We start from the raw sequence: 20,365 nt of genomic DNA, 5'->3' as shown, positions 1-20,365 counted from the left end.
AGGTATTAAATACCTCAACTCTTTACTGAAGCTGAAGCCTAAACCCTCACTTCCGATACGAATTAGCTATTAAAAAAGAATTTCCACATATGTACAAGTGGCTTAAAAGATGTCTCATATTGAAAAGCAAGGAGGATGTTACTTAATAGGCCTCATATCCCTCATTTATTTTTAATGGAATAAAAGCTAGAAGCTAAGTTCATAAAATTATGCTCATGACCGTATGAGAAAAAGGCAGAAAAGGAGAGAAATTACGCAGAATTCAGTCTAATTTTGTCACTAACCGTCTTCCGCATTTGCGTGGCAGATGTGCAATGCATCACACTTGATCAAAAAAGCTTTGGGGCGAAACAGTTTCTGCGTCTCGGCAGTTTACGTAAACCTAGCCAGGACTAATACATTTACAACTCTTGGCGTATTCCACTACAAAAAGGGAACATTTTTAACACTCTTCCCTACCAAACTTGGCTCAGCTTCATTTTTGTGCCTATCTTTGCATGCCAGACACCTTGCATTATGAGGTTAATAACAAATGCTCATTCTTATGAAGGAGCACATCAAGAACACAGTGCAAACAGTTAGGAAAATTAGTTACACATGCTTCTCGGTCACCTCAAAAGATCCCTAATCAGTTAGATGAAATGAAAATATGATGCAATTCCACTGCGTGAGAGCATCACAGATGGCTATTCTCCATGGTGGCTTATTTACATATCATGTGAGTCTTGCACTATGATTTCTTTCCAGTCTTTTCAGTATCATCTTCATAAAATGAAACAGAATCCAAGCGGAGCAGAAGCTAAGAACAGAGCAAATTCAGTACACACAGATAGGAAAACACCTCAGTCAAACAAAAACGCCAAACTCTTCCTAATCAAAAGGCTAGTGCTATGGCTGTAAATAAGAAGATTTGGCCTTCCTGCCTACAGGCATGCATTCGTCTCTGCAGACAGAGATTCTAAGTTCTCCAGCACCACAGTCTGAACAAGTAGAACTCGTTATGACTTCAGAAACATTTCTATATACCCCGTGAACCACAACAAATTCAGAAACGCCACAGTACATTGCCTCTATGCAAGCAGCAGCATACTTAAAATTCAGAGAAACATTACTGTGACACTCATGACAAATACATTAATGCATATTTGCATTACTGAGATTCACTTCACTTGCTGTGAGAGTGCAAAGCTGTCTTTGTAACATACTTATGAAAACGCTTCAGTATTTCCAACACTGGGCAGAGAGGGTGGTCTCACCTACTCTTACTCATCTAAATGTTACATGTCTGAAACAAAGAGATCGCTGAAGCACCTTCTGTTGTCAGGGAGAGGGACCTCCACAAGGTCATTTATCCCACACTAAAGCAGTCATCCAACCTGAGTGGGATAAATCAATCTCCTGAGGTACCTCCCTCCGTTGACTACAGAGGGAGCTTAGGTCACTACGATAACTGAGAGGCCTTTTAGGTAACTCAGCTAGGATGAAATTGTTAGTGGAGAAAGGGCAGTTGCACCATCTGCAGTTAAAGAACATACAACTTCTATAAAAGGTTACAAACTCACCTTTTCAGCTGGGTGTGTAACATTGCAACTAATCGTGTTGTTTCTTCCAGTTCTCTGATTAGTTGATTTCTTTTGCTATTCAACTTCAGTCTAAGAGGAGAGAGAAGGAAAAGATGAGCTAAAGCAGCACTTACAATTTAAAATGAAGACTAAAGGGGAATTCTATCCCTTCTAAGAAATCCTACCAACAGTAATGCTAACGCACACAGTAACAAGTAGGACAGAATTTGGCGCAATACCTTAAAATGTGGAACTCGATCCTGAAAACATTTGCAACTGGGAAAAGAGCTACAGCTAATATTATGGAAGCTAGTATTTCTAGGATCAGGCCTCACAGAAGAAGTCTGGCAGAGTTTGCTTGCCATACATTACCATGCTCTCATATATACTTAGTGCGAAAACAGTGTAAACGCTTTCATTTGTTTTCAGTTAGGTCCATGGATGGTTAACATTTACATGACATAGTTATTAACCCTCTCATTAAGGCTTTATATGAATTAAAAAACCTCAATAACATCTCAGTTTTCTTTCACACCTGGACTGGTTCAAGACACCATAACACAACATGTGCTTGGGTGCTCATTCTCTAACTTTATGGGCCTCCAGACAAGAAATCCTTCCCCAGAAGACTATTTCTTTGGCACGCTTGAACAGGACCATAGTCCTAAATCACAAATAAAAGTGTTCATCTTCCAATGAATACCAGAAACATTTGTTGAACCATAGATATTTCAGTCTAATAAAAACCCTCAGCTGAGACTTCTGAGATGCCTAGAATATTTCTAGCACCATCAAATCATGAAGAAACTGTACTTAAAAGCACATGTAGTCTGGACACTGAACATCTAGAGGATATCAAAATATAAAGCAACAGAGATACTGAATACAACATGTTCATTCCACATATTCAAGAGACTGCAGCTAGAAGTAGCATTGGCATAGCCACCCACATTCATATATCCTGACTGTAAAGCATTTGTAGGCAATGCCTTATGCAGTCTTCATCCTCAGCATACATGCAATCCCATGAGCTCTACTGCAACACAAGCAAAAATTGGGGAGGATAGCTGACAACGTTTCTTTCAGATAGTTCAGATTCTCAGGATATTCCATGCATCTCCCACAGTCCTGTCAAATGCTGGTTCAAGAATCGCATACAAGGACGTTGCAAACAAACAACTAATTTTAAAAATCCATCTGTTGGCATTTACCAAGGTCCAGACTGCACAGCAACTGTAGAAGCTGCTGCAAGGAGCTGGCTGCATACAGAAGCAGTATAGTATACTAACATTTACTGAGCTATTTCAAGCATTACCCTTGAAATAGCTACGCCTAAGCATTAACGTTTCTTACATCCTCATACACGGTCCATTTGTAGGAACGGCACCGCAACAACCCTTCCCACTTATGGGGTAAGAACTGCAGGCAGCTTCTTTTGGGAGAAGATCTCAGAAATCTTGCAAGTAGAAATGGTCTCCTGGAAACCTGTTAACACCCTGCTAACAGCATTCAGCCAGGAGAATTTCCTGCTTGCTCCTGATCATCTCTTGCCCAACAATGCAAGCTTTGTCAGGCACCCAGTAACCTACCTCTCAGTTAGAGCTTTGCTTTGAGTGTCTCTAGCAGCCTGAAGATCTTCCTCCAAGCGCTTTCTCTCCGTCTCCAGTTTCTCCACCTCACCTCGAGTCCATTTTCTGGGGCTAATAAACCGCATTTCTTTTAAGAGTTCCTCCTTCTCATTAATTAATATCAGACGGTCCCGCTCAGAATCCAGCACGCCAGGCCAGGCCTCGCTGTCCAGCTTAGCCAGTTGTATTTTCAGGTTTGCTATTCTGCAGCAGAAGAAAAAAGGTAATCATTCCATGAGGAGTGTCTGAGCTCAACTGCTACTACTTCACAGGCACAGAGGTGTACCATGACCAACCATCCCTTGCATAGCCCTAAAAGAGGATCTCAGCTCAGGGACAATTAGCCTCACCCTTACGCCCTCCGTAGCTGGGCAACTGCTACAGGGGACAGTCAGTAAGTGATGGTGTTGCCAGAGAAAGCTGACATGCAGAATGAGATTTTTAACTCAGGTTTGCTCACAATGGTAAAGCAAGTCCCTAAGCTAACCTGCAGTTTCCACCGGTCAGAGCATCTGCTTCCGGTGCAACGGGCACCTGAGAACGTGAAAAGTCGAAAAAGCAATAAAGGAACTCTGTCTAAATCCAGAGCCGCTTGTTTGCATGAAAATTTAAGTCTAGTTTGATTACAGGTACCATTCCAGATCTCAGTTTAAACTCAGAATCACTAATCCTTCCACATCATCTCAAGAAGAAAGATGACTGCTAAGAAATCAACAGCAATACAGACCTAGAAGTTAACAAGGGTTTTGACAGACAAAAGAGGATAGCGCAGCTTGTGGCTGGTCAGGAGGCTGCTCACCCTAACTATCTGCCCAGGCTCTACTTCACAAGTATCCGAACTGCTCAGTTAGCTCCACAAATGATTGGTTTTGCACCGCAAAACGTAGAGGCAAGCCAAAAAAATGACAACAGGCCAGGGTATGGAACCAGACACAGAAATGCCATCAGTCATCCCAGGGGAAGCTGCCTCCTTGTTACTTGTGGAACTCTTCATGACTTGAAGGGGTAATTATTGTAATTTCATGGAAAACAACAGTAAAGGAAGCTGAACAAGACTTACCACTTTGTCTTGCATTTCTGAAACTTGCACGTTTAGAAGTGATTGAGTGTGGAGCAGGGAAGAGGGAAGGCAGAATGGGTTGGAGGTGCAGAGAATGCAAAAGCTTAGAAGCCAAACAAGGAGAAAAGACACCCATCACCATATGAGGCAAGATATCCACAAAAATAATTCACCTGACTAAAGATCAGGCAGTCAAGAGACATGCCTCTTCAAATGACTACCTATTCATCTCATTCAGGTTTTATGAAGACTGATAACCTGAACTGGAATTCCGCACATGTCAAATGGAAGTCGAATGTTCATCTCCCTTTGAAAAGTGCTCTGGGATCTGATGATGGAATTACTGGACTTACACTAGGCACTACTATCCGTGCATGCTTATCTAGTTTCTTTCCAGAATTTGGTTTATGCTAGAGAAGTGCATAGAACTCTGTGCATTAACTGAAGTAAATTAGCACATATGCAGGTCCAGAGTGAATTCAACTCCAACTATAACTAACAAAACCAAAGTGAATGGAATAATAAGATGTAGATCTGGGCAGCCGCAGCTACGCAATTGCTGAATGACCTTGAAGAATAAGGCTTTATATTCCAAGCTCCAGAGGCCAAGAGGAACTCGAGCCTCGAGAGTGCCCATGGAATGGAAGTGTAAGATTAGGCCTCACAGACTGACCTGCCTCCTCAGTCACAGGAGACAAGACAGAGATCTCCTTTCTGAAGGGAAGCCTCACTTTTTCCTGTAAAGCCATTCCCCACAGCAGGTTGCTTACTCTAATTAATTTAAATGCCATAATTGTTAGACATTCAACTCAACTATTTTTAGGTCTTCTTAGGAGCTATTTTGTTTTGAGTGCCTGATTAAGTGCAACACTGTGCTCCAACGAAGAATTAACAGTGGCATTAATTCATAATCTCGGCATTCCTCTGTGCATTTTGAAGGGATATGAATTTAAGAGGATTGGTTGGCATTAATCTGATTGCTTTTGGCATATATTTGCATGGACATGGCTTTTCCAGTGGAATTTGTTCTCTATGCGCTTTGAAGTCTTTCAGTTTTGTTAAATTAAATCAGAGTTTCACTCTACTTTGTAAAAACGATCATTCTTTTTCCCCCTTTTCAATTAAAAGCAGGTTTATACATTCCATTTTTCCTAGCCCAGTAAAATGGTATCACTATAAAAGAAATGCTCTGCAGTCTGACATTTAGCTGAAAACTCCAGCCCTTCAGCATGCACTGACTGTGAATTTGAACTCCATCGTTCAATGTGCTGTGTTAGGTTTGCATTACAAAGATATCAGTGAAACAGGGCTCTCATGTCACGCAGAATCTTGCAGAGTGGCTACTAGCTTGCAAAACTGAACAAAATGGAGAACAGAAAGCTCAGTTTTTATTTAAACTGCTTCTTCTTACCTAGAAAAGTTATTTAGATCGTTTATTCATTGTCATGATATCAAGCTGGTCTTTTACAGGGCAAGCTGCTATTTACATGCAATATAGCTGTAAAAGGCAAAATTTTTAGTCTCTCTGGAGAAAATCCAGGGCAATGCACAGCTCTGCGGAGACGCATATAAGACATACATCCACAATCAGTAACTAGCGATCCCATCACGTCAGCCTTTGCTCTTCAGAAAGTCAAAAGGGAAGGTGTGCTCTAGAAACTGACTTGTCAAATATTCACCATCGTTGCAGTGCTGCCAAATCAGTCATTAAAAGATTCCAGTTTAAGAAATTATAAAAACAAACATACTTTTAAAAGCCCAAAGTTATCAATAGTCATATAAAACCCAAGTTGAAAGTCTAACACTTGAAGGAATACACTGTTGAAGGAACTGAAATGCTGTACGCAGTACTCAAAGCGCAACACAACTGAGTTGCTACTACACATCTAAAATTGCACAACAAATAATTTTGTTACATCCCTGATTATGTCTGTGCTTCATGGCACAGACATGATGCCTATTATCTGTCTCTAAATCAATTAATCCAAGTGTTTGTCATAGTGGTCGTTCTTTGTTCTTTTCAAGTTGGTTTAACACCACTTGCTCTAGGGTTTTCCTTGTTGCAGCCATGAAAGAAAGGGACTTTGGGGGATAGGGGAACACACACAATTGCACTCTAACAGTTATGACCAAAGTTCAGCAAGATTCTCACCTGCTTCTGGGGCTTCAGCCTCATCCGTAACAATAGTGCAAGTGGTGTTTGCAGCAGTCAACCTTCAGATTCACCAGCCCTGATAAATCTAGTAGTTCTAACCAAATTAATATGGAAACATCTCGATTTCAAAGCTGGAAGCTTTACCTTTCCAGATAACACAGGGCTAATAAAACAGAGCTCTTCACAATAACGCACATGGGGAAAGTACTCATTCTTCTACTGTGCTTTTGGAACATTTTAATACTCTGCTGTAGGGACAGGGAATGCTTCCAGCTCACATATCAATAACAGGAGTTTTCACAGGACCAGAAGGTTCCTTGAGAGCCACTATATCCAGAGTATTGTTTCAGCTTAAGATTAATTAAGGTATTTTCTGTTTCTGCACCTCCTGCTGAAGACTATGCCAAAACCACAGTGCTCTGAGAGCTGGAAATCTCCTTTTCATTTTTATCATCAATTATTTCTGCCAGTTCAGACCCATCTTTCCTCATGACAATATTTTTTAGGTTCTACCCAGACAACCTATAGATAATCTAAGAGATATGAGGTGTCAAACATTCTTTAAATGCAAGCTCGTGTTGCAAGTCCTCCATAACTACTTTTCATCATAAACTATTGTACTGCCTTTCTGAAGCGCTCTCTCTTTCTAAAGAAGATGTTATCTCTCAGGGTAGTTTTGACTCACTTGCCCCTTCTTGGAAAAGATACAGGCTGAAGCAGTTCAGGTCACCAGGAAACGCAACTTACAGACCATGTCAGTACACTAAAATGAGAAGGCAATGGGTAACCTTAGCCTTAGAGCTCTCATCTCTAAGCAGCCTGGGGGGAAATGCTTCCTCTCTCTTTGCATATATCCCAAGTACAGATTGTATCACACATCTGAAGTTTGCCATTCTGAAATGACCAGGTACCTTTAGACCAGCTAAAACTGAAATCGCCAATCATTAAATCTCTGAACACGGACTATCCTAGTCAAAGTCCATAGGAATAATATTGCTTGGTGGGCTTCTGTTTAGCATGAGTATTTATCCCAAAAAAATACAGGGACTTCCCTCACAGTTAGTTACTAATACTGTCCACTAAAAAAGCAACTCCCAGATAACTTCTGCCTAACTTAGCCTGTTAGGTAGATACAAACTTTTAAAGTCTAGTCTTCATTCATCTCAGATTAGAGGACAAGGGTGAAAACTTAGCATTCTTGCAGATAAGCAAACTAGCTCTGAAAAGTAAGCACTCAGCTATATTTTGATATGTTATGCGATAACACAATATATATGTTTCCTTATCTGACTTAAAGCCATGCAAACATTCAAGACATTTAGAATAAAGGAAGGAGATGCCTTCCAATATAGATGCTTTATCTGGAACAGGGAGGAACTGGCAACAGGCAGCAAAACCCAGCAGCACTTATGTCCCTGCAGGTGTGGCCAGACTGAATTCTTGATGTACTAGTCACTCCTTAGTAATATTTAGGAGGGTTATTTATTTCTTAAAAGATAACGTTAGTTCAGAAAGCCTGTTGCCTCACTGGCTCAAAAATTAGCATGTTATTTAGCAGTAATGCTTGGTTTCTATATGAAGCTGAGTAGCACCATTTCTAGTGAAAGACTCATCTGTTCACAGAATAAGCTGTGCAACAATCAAAAGGTACAAACCAAATAATTACCTTCTCTTTGCTTCTTCATATCGAAGGCGCAATCTCACTTTCTCAGCCAATTGGTTATTGCTGCTCGTAATAAACTGAGACAAAATATAAAATCAACAACTTAATAACTACTCATCTTTTGATGTTCGCTATCAAAATTGGTAATGTTACAAGTTAGGCTGGCTTTTGCAAGCAAGTTTAACCAACTAAATGAAACGTAGAATGGGAAGTTATTTCTTTTGATCAAATTCTTAATGACTGTTTGAACGCTTAGAAAAGAACACAAAGTTCAGAAGCTTTTTGGCCTAGTTTACCATACAAAAGGATCTCCCTCATGCATTTGAGACTTCTACTTTCACGCACGCAGAAGTTTTGCAGACTTTAAGTGCTGTGTCCCATTTTGTTTTGGACAACACATTTTTCTTCGGTTGTGAATCTCAAAGACAAAGGACGTTTCATTATGCCCAGATCTGCAGATCTTTATTCACATGAGTGCCTCTCACTGAAAATGGCTACAAACTTTTAAGTAAAGGTTCAGAGGAGAAGCTGTGATGTCCCATTTGACGTGTGACACACACCTATAGTTCCGATCAAGTCCTTGCTGAGGCTTGCACTAATCTGCCAATTATGATCTCATTGCACAAGTGGATATAAGTGAATGCTTACAAAGTACTACGTACGCTTCATGGAATCAAAGTATCTGCCCATATGCCATCATTTTTGCTCGTACTACTTACAAGCTAAAAATTAAAATGCGTTCTCTAAAGGAAAGAGTCCCTAGTTAAAGCTTAGTCCATATGTAGCTGCACAACATTTCTCATCTAGTAGCATATCATTAATATGAAGAGCTAAGAATATTCATGCCTCAAGAAGATACACCGACAGGCAAAATTAAACTTCCTTTCACTTTTATTCCCACCTGGGTTGTTCTGATGGAAACAGAGCGCGAGGAAATAGCTGGTTGCCTTTAGAGATATATTAGCAGCGAACATAAAAGTCATACTAACATTTAAACCAGGAGAACCTACCGCTTCATAGGTGTTTGCCCTTGCTTGCACACTTGTACTAAGGCAGTACTATTTCTAGCTGAGAGTAATATTTCTGTACACAATTGTTTTCTCATGCATTACTCACATTTCCCGAAACATCCGTCTGGGAGCTGACGTCCAGGTACTGCCTGGGTAACAAAGGGCTGGAGCTTTCTAAGGACACACTGCTGGCCCACAGGTCTGACTGTGATCCTCTGTCATTCACAAAGCTGTCTTTTAACCTGGCTAAGCTCTAAAACAATAAAAATTCATCAGATGAGCTCATTTTTGCTCAAAATACCTCAGCAGCTACATCACATCAGCAGAAACTGCGTGATTAAAGTCTGGCTACGTTCACTGTATGCGCTGAGGGCAGATCCTGCAAGCACGAGGCCAGGTGTGGCTGGAGTGCACTTCCGACAGCACGAAGGAGCCCTTGTGTCTGAGGGTGCACAGCATTAACACACTGTCAGTCTTGCCCTGATAAAGGCAGCTTGCCTGCACACTGCCTCCTGGGGATGACAGACCAAACGGGCCTCAGCATTTTCATGGCTTCTTCCAACCTGCACTTTGATAGCCGTACAGACACAGCCACACTGGTCCACTCTCGATCACTAAGAACCTGAGCAAGTTCTTACTATTACTTCTATCTTATTATATTTTGCACTTACTTCCATGATCTGAGGAATAAAAAGACCACAGTCCAATCACAATATGTAACTATTATGTTAATAACAAATCTAGGTTACACATTGGAAATACAAAATACTTAAACTACTTCAGTATTTTAATCTCACAAACTGACTTTGATAATATTCAGGGCACTTAAAATATTTTAAAGTTATGCTGTTTCAATACCTGAATGAGGTCTTGTTTTTCCTTCTCCCCTGAAGTGATGGCCTTCTTGATAGCTTTCATTTCACTTAAAATAGCTTGTGCCTCATCAAGTTTGTAGCCACCTTGAGTGTCAGACATTTTCATGTCAATTCTACGTGGAAGTTTAAAAAAAATACGGTACGTTAATATTTGATATAATCCAATTAATTTAAACATCCTAAACGCATGCGCCTTTTGACCTTCATTTTTCAAGAACAAAAACAGTCATAAGGTATAACAAATGACAGGCAGCGACGGTCTGGGTTCTTTGCTCCCTCTAAGTCACTCCACTCAGAAGCACATTAAGCTTCACAACTCCAAATTAGCCATACCATCTCTGACTCCTTACATATCCTGTGCAGGGAGAAAAAGGATGCACACAAAAACCCCAAACTGTGTTTGGACAGATTGCTGCCAGTTACCTTGTTTCTAACCCATGGAAGATCAAAATCAGTCATCTATGAAAATTAGCTTATATTAAGTCATGTCTTCGAAACCAAGCAGAGACCTCACACAGATGGACGTATTTCTTGCATAAGCCAATTACAAGTCACCTCATCCTTCCCTCTTACCAAAGGGATTCTACCGAATTCCTTATAAAAATTGATAGAGATTAACCAGAACATTACTTAAAACATGTCAGCTGTGTACTCATACACAGGTACTACCTGAAACTCTTCCTCCTCTGCTCCTCCACCCCAAATTTTTCTTCTGTGCCCTAAAACAATGACTCAGAATCAAGGCAACAGACTATATTGTGCCATCAAGTATTACTGAGCAATAGCGAGTAATACAAAATGCCATTTAACTGACATGATCTTTCTTCAAAATCTTTTTGCCATGAAGTCAGTTCCAAGGCGGCCAATCATATTCAGACATGATTTGAGAGAATTAACTCCCTGTCTGTATACTGCTTTTAGAGTTGCATATGCCTAAGGATATCAGCAGCAGCATACTTTAGCTTACATTATTTAAGCAGCTATATATGAATGTAGAGTGGGATGCGAGACAAGCTAGAAATATTTTACATTGAAAATATGCTTTTCAGAGTGAACTTACTTCTTCAGTGTTTGAAATCCATGCTCTTTATACTGGAGTTCTTGTTTCATGTGAGCTACCTCTCTCTTGAGTTTATTAACCTGTAACAAAGTGTTACATTTTAGAAAGATCCTTTGTATAAACATTTACATGCAGCACTACCCATTCAAGAGACTTAGCAGGCAGCTCACTGAAACTGTCTAGGAAACCAGTTCATCTCAGCAGCAGCTACCAGCCCTGACCGCATCTGCATCGGTTCAGGGCATTATTACTGGTTAGGGGTTTATCCAGTACCCAGATATTATACTGTTCAACAAGGACGCTCCAACCTCGTAAGCAGAAAAGCTGAGAAGAATTCAAAGAGACAGACATGAATGAACCGTGTTGATTTTTACTCAGTTATGTTTAAAAACTTCACAGACCAAAAAAAATCGTTAAGCACCAGCACAAGAGTTACATGGCAATGGCAGAGGCCATCCTCCAAGATACTGAATTAAAAGGCCACACTGCATGAGTAACACAGCAGGACGATAACACATATTGTAAATCCACTGACCCTACAAGCTTGCTGTTTCATATTCCTCCACAGAGGCCAGATTGACCTACTTTACTTCAGTCCTTTCTTCTTCCCAAACTGAGCTCTGCATGAGAGCGCGCACTGCCGCGGCTAACAATCTACACTGAGCTCAGGACAGAACAGCTGCCAGTCTCTGGAGAGAGCTCTCAGCTGCCCAGCACTGCAGCACACCAAAGAGCCAGAACGTAGTTAAATACCCCACAGCACATCTGTAGAGAAATACATACGATCAGCTTCCAAGAAAGCCTAACGTTTATACGGGGGAAAAAAAAAAAATCTAAACTCTTAGGCAGCAATTTTTGAGAATTCTGATAACTTCTCTCTTAGATTAAGAATGGCAACATTAGCTCTTTCAACTGCTTTGGTAACTCCTTCTGATATTTGTCATGAGGTTTGGAAACATCTGAGGATTACTTGTAGTAAACAGAGGTCCATCTGTACTTCTTACCCTGGATTTTGTAGTGGCAATCTCTGCTTTGAGAATTTCCGGGTCATACTTAGAACTTGATGATGAGCCAGACAGCACTAGAACAAATAAAACAGTAAGCTGAGCAACCTTACCTTCCTCCCCCAACTCTTCTACCAGTCCCACCGTGAAACAAGGCCTCCCACCACTCCTGCACACCCAGTTCTCCACACTACTGTACCTTTTTCCCGTTCTCCAGAATCTCTTCTCATCCCCTCAAAAGCAGGGAAAGGCAATAGTGCGGTCAAGTACTGTGCAAAAAGAAGCTAGAGCACATCCTATATCTTTACGCCTTGATTTGTCCCAAGTTAAAACACTGCACTCTGCAGACTCCCAGATACATACAGTCCATTCAGATTAGGGGGGCCTCCTGCATTCCCAAAGGCATTTACAGAGCTGAAGGGACAGACTTTGCATAAAGGTTTACTGTATTTTTAATACTTTCTTGTTGAGTAAACAATCCATTGAATGTTTAGAAACAAAGCAAAGCAAAGAATAAGAAATTGAAAAATGCAACGCAAGCCTTGTCACAGCCTTGAGGACATGACCAACCACACAGTATGTCACATCGGATTAGATCAATGTCCCTTCAAGAGCAGAATTCTTTTCTCAGCAGTGGCTAAAATCCTTAGGCTTCAGAAGGCAAAGAAGATCCCCAATGTGCAATGTTGTTAGAGGTAGCTCTAGGCAAGGGAGTTATTTTGATCCTTGCAGCCATCAGTTTATGCCCTATAAAACATGGAACAGCTTTTCTGGTTCTTTCTGGCTGTATTTTTAAGATAGACAGCATCCTGCCAATTTAATTCATGCTCACGATGTTCTTAACGTACGGCTTTAACATACTAAAGGAGAGTGCTTCTTGAGCACCAAAGTAAACCAAAAAGTTTACTTCAGGGATGAGCGGCTGAACGCTAGTCAAATAAAACAATCCTTCAATAACAGAAAGCTATTTAAATACTTTTTAACACCAGGCACATGATTAGCTGGTGGAATTCACCAACACAAAATATAATTCAGCATAAGTGAGAGAGGGATTGGTCCATTGATGCGGCTAATGAAAATAGAAAGCTTACAATAGTAAGGATTAAGAGAAAACTTCTTGAAGACTTGCATGAAATAGATTATTCCCTGGACATTTTTCTGGCTGCTAGCTAGTAACAATAAAGAGGAAACTTATCTTTCTGTAAACTTTTTTGCATCAGCTTTTGAAGTAAAAAATATTGAGGCTCCCTGCCATGACAGAGAATATAGAACATAAGGCAATTTTCTTAACACAAAGAGAGACACTCCACCGTTGGCTTTTGCACAGCATAGAATACTGACTGCTAGCTTCCCAAGGCAGCCGCTCAACTGCTTGGGATGTTAAATCCAAAGGGGCCTGGGAACACTCATATTAGCATTGGTCTCCTTAATAGGGGATAAGCAATGGAAGTGTTAAGGCTGGCACCCTTTGGCTGGCAACCACAATTTTCTGGAAACCTCAGGAAACGACTTAACCTTGGCATCCAGGCTGGCACCAGCTGAAAACAGACTAGATGACTAGACTGAAGCAGAGCAGCGTGTAGAATGACTGCAAGCTGAACCCAGGGGCCTGAGAACTTCAAGGAACAGCAAAACGAAGAGAAAGAAATAACATTAAAAGGATAGTTGAAGACACTGGACGATCAGCTTTATTGAATTGGAGGATCAAGTACCAAAGATGACTGCTCGGCAGAAGGACAGCTGTTAGCCGCGAGGGAATTTCTTAAGAGAAAAAAAAAGTTTTTTTCCTCCAACATAATTCCTGTCTCCAGAAAAGACTGGGGAGATGCTGAGGAGGCATAGGCTGCTCAAAAGATGCATACAGGAAGAACATCAAGTCTGGAGAAAGGAAGACTCTCCCTTGGTTGAGGAGGATCAGGTTAGAGATCTTTTGGCCAAACTTGACATCCATAAATCCATGGGCCCCGATGGGATGCACCCGCGAGTGCTGAGGCAGCTGGCGGATGTTATCGCTAGGCTAACTCTCCATCACCTTGGAAAGGTCCTGGAGATCAGGAGAGGTGCCTGAGGACTGGAAGAAAGCCAATGTCACGCCAGTCTTCCAAAAGGGCAAGGAGGAGGAGCCAGGAAACTCCAGGCCTGCCAGCCTCACCTCCATCCCTGGAAAGGTGATGGAAGAGCTCCTCCTGGAGGTCATCACTAAGCATCTGGAGGACAAGAAGGTGATCAGGAGTAGTCAGCATGGATTCCCCAAAGGGAAATCGTGCTTGACCAATCTGATAGCCTTCTATGACGGAATGACTGGCTGGGTAGATGAGGGCAGAGCAGTGGATGTTGTCTGCCTGGACTTCAGCAAGGCTTTGGACACTGTCTCCCATCACATCCTCCTAGGTAAGCTCAGGAAGTGTGGGCTAGATGAGTGGACGGTGAGGTGGATTGAGAAGTGGCTGGATGGCCGAGCTCAGAGGGTTGTGGTGAATGGCGCAGAGTCAAGTTGGAGGCCTGTGGCTAGTGGTGTCCCCCAGGGGTCAGTCCTGGGTCCACTCTTGTTCAGTATATTCATCAGTGACCTGGAGGAAGGGACAGAGGGCACCCTCAGCAAGTTTGCTGATGATCCTAAACTGGGGGGAGAGGCTAACACACCAGAAGACTGTGCTGCCATTCAGAGGGACCTGGACTGGCTGGAGAGCTGGGCCGAGAGGAACCTCATGAAGTTCAACAAAGGCAAGTGCAAGGTCCTGCACCTGGGGAGGAATAAGCCCAGGCACCAGGACAGGCTGGGGGCTGACCTGCTGGAGAGAAGGACCTGGGAGTGCTGGTGGACAACAAGTTGACCATGAGCCAGCAGTGTGCCCCTGTGGCCAAGAAGGCCAGTGGGATCCTTGTGCAATGGGTGCATTAGGCAGAGTGTTGCCAGCAGGTCGAGAGAGGTGATCCTGCCCCTCTCCTCAGCCCTGGGGAGGCCTCCCCTGGAGTACTGTGTCCAATTCTGGGCTCCCCAAGTCGAGAGAGACACGGAGCTCCTGGAGAGAGTCCAGCGAAGGGCTACTAAGACGATGGAGGGACTGGAGCATCTCTCGGACGAGGAGAGGCTGAGGGAGCGGGGCCTGTTCAGCCTGGGGAAGAGGAGGCTCAGGGGGGATCCGATCAACGTGGAGAAGTCTCTGAAGGGAGGGTGTGAAGAGGATGAGGCCAGTCTCTTCTCCGTGGTGCCCAGCGACAGGACGAGAGGCAACAGGCAGAAACTGCACCACAGGCAGTTCTGTCTGAACACGAGGAAAAACTTCTTTCCTGTGAGGGTGACAGAGCACTGGAGCAGGTTGCCCAGAGAGGTTGTGGAGTCTCCTTCCCCGGAGATATTCAAAACCCGTCTGGATGCGATCCTGGGAAATATGCTCTCGACGACCCTGCTTGAGCAGGGGGGTTGGACTAGATGATCTCCAGAGGTCCCTTCCAACCTCAACCATTCTGTGATTCTGTGATCAAGAACCACTGCTGCTACATAGCTATGAACATCAAGCACCAAACCATTGCCAAGGACCTCGGATATCAGGAAAGCAGAGTCTTAGCAAGAAGAGAGTTCTTAGATTGCCTCCTTACGTTATTTCCATACTTTGGACAGGGGCACCAAGGGAAATAACCCAGAACTTCATTTTTTCACATTTGTTGGAGCCCATGCTGAAAAACTGTACACTGATTCCAGTGACTGAGCCAACCATAACAACGTTTCATACCAGTTACCCTTTACCAAATGTGCGCTAAGCAGCTGCTTTTGAAACAAACTGAGCAAACACAGAAAGTATTTGACGTGGCGTGACATTCTAGTGCCCTATTAGAGGACCATCTCCAAGCATTTTACTGTCCTAGTTGGATCATGACGCTAAAAGTCACTCGATACGAGTTCGTTAAATACTCACAACTGGTCTGAGAGCCCAGTTTGTGCTCCCAAACATCATGTAGCTGCCGATATTCTTGCTGGGCCAATTCAAGCCTCTGCTGTTTCACTTGATAGATCTCCTTCTGTGCAGCAATTGCCTCTTGAGCCAGGACAAGATAGTCTTTCAGCATGTGCTCCTGCTCCCGTCGCCATTGCACACGAGGATCCTCTATCTGTGTAGTTTCTTGAAGAGAAAACAGAAGAGCAGACAAGATCAGTCACAAGCAGGCTTGTATTGCTGCCTGAAGAAGCTCCACCATTCATGGTAATAATTTAAAGTAGCATGCACACACGCACACCAAGAAAAAGAAAGGAAAAAGGACATTTTCTTTCTGCTTTCAACTCTGCCACACTGAGTCACTGCACAGAACAACACACATCGAAATCACTGTACAACTCTCCAACTCTTCTGCTGCTGAAGCCATCCCGGTTCTGCCTCCTAAAACATCCACACAAGCATATGCATACATAAGCTCTTTAAGACTGACACTGCGTGTTAAGACTTATCTTTATTGCAACTGGTTTATAACATAACTAATAAAATAGCTCTACTATTTTACTGATAAAAAACTTCCAGAAAATATCATTGCCACGTAACTACATTATCCTACGTGTGACATTGTGAAAGCAATTACCAACTCTGACTGTCTGCTATAGCTGTTTTCTTCCTTGCTGCCAAGTGACTTTTATTTGCAAGAGGGGAGAAAACCTTCTCGTTCAGATCCCATAGGTAAGTACAAATAAAGCGAGATTATTACATCACAGAACATATTCATAAAAGCACCTCAAATTACACTGTATAAACAGCACCTCACAGAAGGGGAGTAAACGTTTTCCTCTGGGAAAGAAAGCACAGAAGCATTAAATCATTGCGAAATACAGGAAGCAGAGTTTAATAAAAAATATTTTGGAGTAACATAGGCAACATGGTCATGAACAGCTTAACTCACTTTCATCTCCATTATCCCAACACAACCAATACATTGCTTGAGCTTTCTAATCAAGAAAAAGGCATAAGGTCACAGACATGCAGCTAGTCCTAATACTAGATTATGCCAATTTAATGTCACTATTTTGTCTTAGTTTTGTGAAGTGTCCGAAATATTTTACCTTTCTTTTTCAAGGCTACTGTACGTCCTTGCTTGGAACAGGTTTCAATACTCAGTTGACTTTTAACTGCTCTAAACTGTCTAAACTAACACGCTTGAATAAGGATACCCAGTTACCACAAAATGAGTAATTAATTAAAAGGAGATGCCTGAAACTATCAGTAGGAATCTAATCTGCATATTTTAAGGAACCTCTTTAAACATTCAGTAAAAACTGCCACGTTGGAAGGCACAAACAGGTCTTAAGCAAGTCAGGCGCTAGACTAATGCTGGAATACAATGGATTTAGGAAAGTGAACGTTTTGACAATAGTCCTAGGAGTAGGACTTGAAATAAAAGATTTTACCCAATGGACAAATACTCATTTTCACAAGCTGTCCATGATCATGCTGATGAGAAAACTAACAGGAGACTCCAGTAACATAATTTTATCAGCAACTTAAGACACTCAGGAACACACATGGCATTTCAAGTTATGTAGCAAAGCCTCAAAAACAGAGGCTGCAAAAGGAAGATGTGTAAAAAAAGATAAAAAAGCAAAGAAAAAAATACTTTTAAGAGACTAACAGTCCAGTTTGTACAAGCTTCTCAGCAAGTTTTATAGACCCTGTGAGCAGAAGCAACGTTCCAGCTGCTATGGATACTAAAACCAAGCCTGGACTTGAAAAACTGCCTCAAAATAACTAAAGAAGAAACAGCTACTTGGTCTCACTTCAGTGGCAGCAAAAAGTCAGAAAGACACAGCATCACGTCAACTGAGAGAGTATGGAAATCCCATTTACCAGGCTTCTATCTGCTCTTCCTCCCAAATTCCATTTTCCTGGATAAAACCATCACCCATTTGGGACAACTCCCTTCATGCCATAGCTGAACAAGAACGGGCAAGTCTGCCGCAAACCACTCAGAGATGTGCCCTCCACCTCCCAAAAACCCCTCCAGTGTACTACACAAGCTGCCAGAAGGAAGACTATAAGAGCCTGTTTTATCATCCTGAACACCTCCATTAGCAAAGCTGAGATACAGCTCAGACACCATCAAACCAATGTAAATGAAACACTAATTTTCTTCCCCCTCCCCCCCAAAAAAAGGATCAAAATTAAAGTGGTTAACACAAACATGAAGACATTGAGAACGAGTAAGCAGAACTGTTAAAGCCAATAGCTACCATATTTCTAAACCAAAATTCATCAGTGAGGAAACTAATGATTCACCAGTGCTATGTAGATACTCAAGGAATCCAAGGTGAGGTTTGCCCTAGCAGCCCTGCCTCATTTAAAGTCGCCTTACCTCTCCTCCCCCATAGGTCATCCTTCATTCTTCATGCAACCTGCGGTTTAAGGCATTCGTTTTCAGTTTATGGTGCTGCTTATCTGCTATTACAGATAGCGTGCACAAAAATACAGTATTATTGTTGATATATCACAGCTCTTTGCATGACCACCACAAAACAAAAGAAACAGGGACAGATTAGTTCTTCATCCTGAAGAAATTTACCATTCTTTAATCCAGGTTCACACTTGATCCAAAGACGACACGAGCATCGCTTCCGCAGCTCTGACTACATGAAATTGGGGTGGGGGGAAGGGGCAGCAAGTCAACAACTTATCTGCTGCAGAAAGTCAACACCACCAAGATTTAAGGTACTTGTACCACTTGATAATTCCCCCCCTCCCCTCATTAGAGATTAGGAAATCCTCCCTGCTGCCTCACTCTGGGAAACAGGGACAAGAATGAATGACAAAAAAGGTATTTCCCAACTCAAGTTCTGTTGCATAGGTGGAGCCCTACAGGTGTGTTCAAGGCCAAGCATTCTGGCTGCCCGTTCTTCCCCATTCCCACGCTCCGCGCAGGCTGCAAAATGGAAACAAACTTCCCTTGGGGAGGGGAAGGAGGGCAAGGGAGCAGAAAAGGGGGAAAAAAAATAACTAGTTTGTCTGCACCTTGGCCAAGACTGCGTGTAGTTCTCCTATACTTCACATAAACTGATGTGACCACAGCCTCCCTCTGCTCAGGAAGAGCAACTTTCGTGCAACTCCATGGCCAAGGAAAAATACCGTCCCAAATGCAAACACACAACCTGACAAAGCAAATACCTGGCAGCCAGCTTATGGACAGGATGGACAACTGTGTACTGAAACTACTGTATTTCCATTTTCCTAATTGTTTATCTCTTTTTAGTAACCACAGCACTAACCTTATCTCCTTAATCGCAGCACTGAACTTTGATTTTCAAACATGCAGTCACAATCTATCAAAATGTTGGCCAAGGGCTCTCAGTTTGCCCAAACTCCTGTGACATGCAAAACACATTCAGAAGTCAGATGAAAAGACTACAGAAATAGAGATTATTGTATCATTTATTGTCTTGCGAGTTATTAATTTGATGCTGAGTTGTCACAGCTGATTTTGTTCCATGTTTGGAGAATGTAGCCTTACTATGCTTGCATCAGCATTTGGCAAAAAAACTATCATTTCTCTGTGCAAATCAAATTCCAAAGAAGTTTCACCAGAGTCTGAGACACACTCAGGGCTATGCGTTAATACTGTATTAGGAATCGTCTGCATACTCAATTCAATTTATTTATTTTTCCTCAGAGAGAAGGCCAGAAGTGTTCTCCACCTCACTTCTTTAATGACTGCTGGCTTTGGATTTAATTTAGGTCTGTCCTTGGGCTTGTTTCTGATAATTAGGCTCAAATATTTCAAGTCTGCAGCAAGAACCAACCTGTCTCCATTCCCTTCACACCCTCTGCTGACAGCTCCTTCCTGTACAACAGATCTGGTGTAGACCTTGGAGAGGAAAAACGTTCTCGGCACTCTCCAGAGGCTACTTCACACAAGCCACACAAAGATGAGGCTCTTGATTAGCTGAAGGTAAGTGGATGTGGTTTGCTCTATCACAATTTGGACTAGAGATGGCTTGGGAAACAGGGTTCACGATACTGTTTTCCTTTTTAACTGAAATCTTTGTTCAAGTACTGTGGCATCTGGCATCCTGTAGAAGCCAAACTTTTTAAAGAGCAATGGTTGTTAAGCAGGTGTCAGCAAGGTTTCAGGCATTCTTTGTATATCCTTGAAGCTCATGGTTCTTCTGAACAGCAAGTACCAAGAATAATTGCCTCTAGGATCACACAAGCCTCAGGCCTGCTACCAGATCTGTGCACAGTCTCACTAGGGTCAACTCAAACGCACAGCTGAAATCTGTCTTTACCCCGGTTACATCCTGAGGCTTTTGCTAGCTTTACTGCTCTGGAGGGCTCCAACAAGCCATTAGTCCACAAAGGGCTTCGGGTCTGGGGTAT

At 42.3% G+C, this 20,365-nt stretch overlaps 1 protein-coding gene across 1 annotated transcript in view; it reads right to left on the bottom strand.

Moving 5' to 3' along the window:
- Nucleotides 1-20,365, bottom strand: part of WWC1 (WW and C2 domain containing 1) — an 80,700-nt gene that overhangs the window by 21,182 nt on the left and 39,153 nt on the right. The window contains exons 3-10 of the mRNA XM_068959254.1: nucleotides 15,935-16,138; nucleotides 12,018-12,094; nucleotides 11,014-11,093; nucleotides 9,937-10,066; nucleotides 9,185-9,331; nucleotides 8,072-8,145; nucleotides 3,152-3,394; nucleotides 1,563-1,652 (exon numbers count right to left, since the gene is read on the bottom strand). Of these exons, the coding sequence (XP_068815355.1) occupies nucleotides 1,563-1,652; nucleotides 3,152-3,394; nucleotides 8,072-8,145; nucleotides 9,185-9,331; nucleotides 9,937-10,066; nucleotides 11,014-11,093; nucleotides 12,018-12,094; nucleotides 15,935-16,138 (1,045 nt within the window). The remainder of the gene's footprint in view (nucleotides 1-1,562; nucleotides 1,653-3,151; nucleotides 3,395-8,071; nucleotides 8,146-9,184; nucleotides 9,332-9,936; nucleotides 10,067-11,013; nucleotides 11,094-12,017; nucleotides 12,095-15,934; nucleotides 16,139-20,365) is intronic.

The sequence above is a fragment of the Struthio camelus genome, chromosome 13 (genome assembly GCF_040807025.1).
Source record: "Struthio camelus isolate bStrCam1 chromosome 13, bStrCam1.hap1, whole genome shotgun sequence".
In the NCBI taxonomy this organism is placed as follows: Eukaryota; Metazoa; Chordata; class Aves; order Struthioniformes; family Struthionidae; genus Struthio; species Struthio camelus.
Note: the sequence above shows the minus strand (reverse complement) of the source record. Positions and strands in the feature narration are given on the sequence as shown.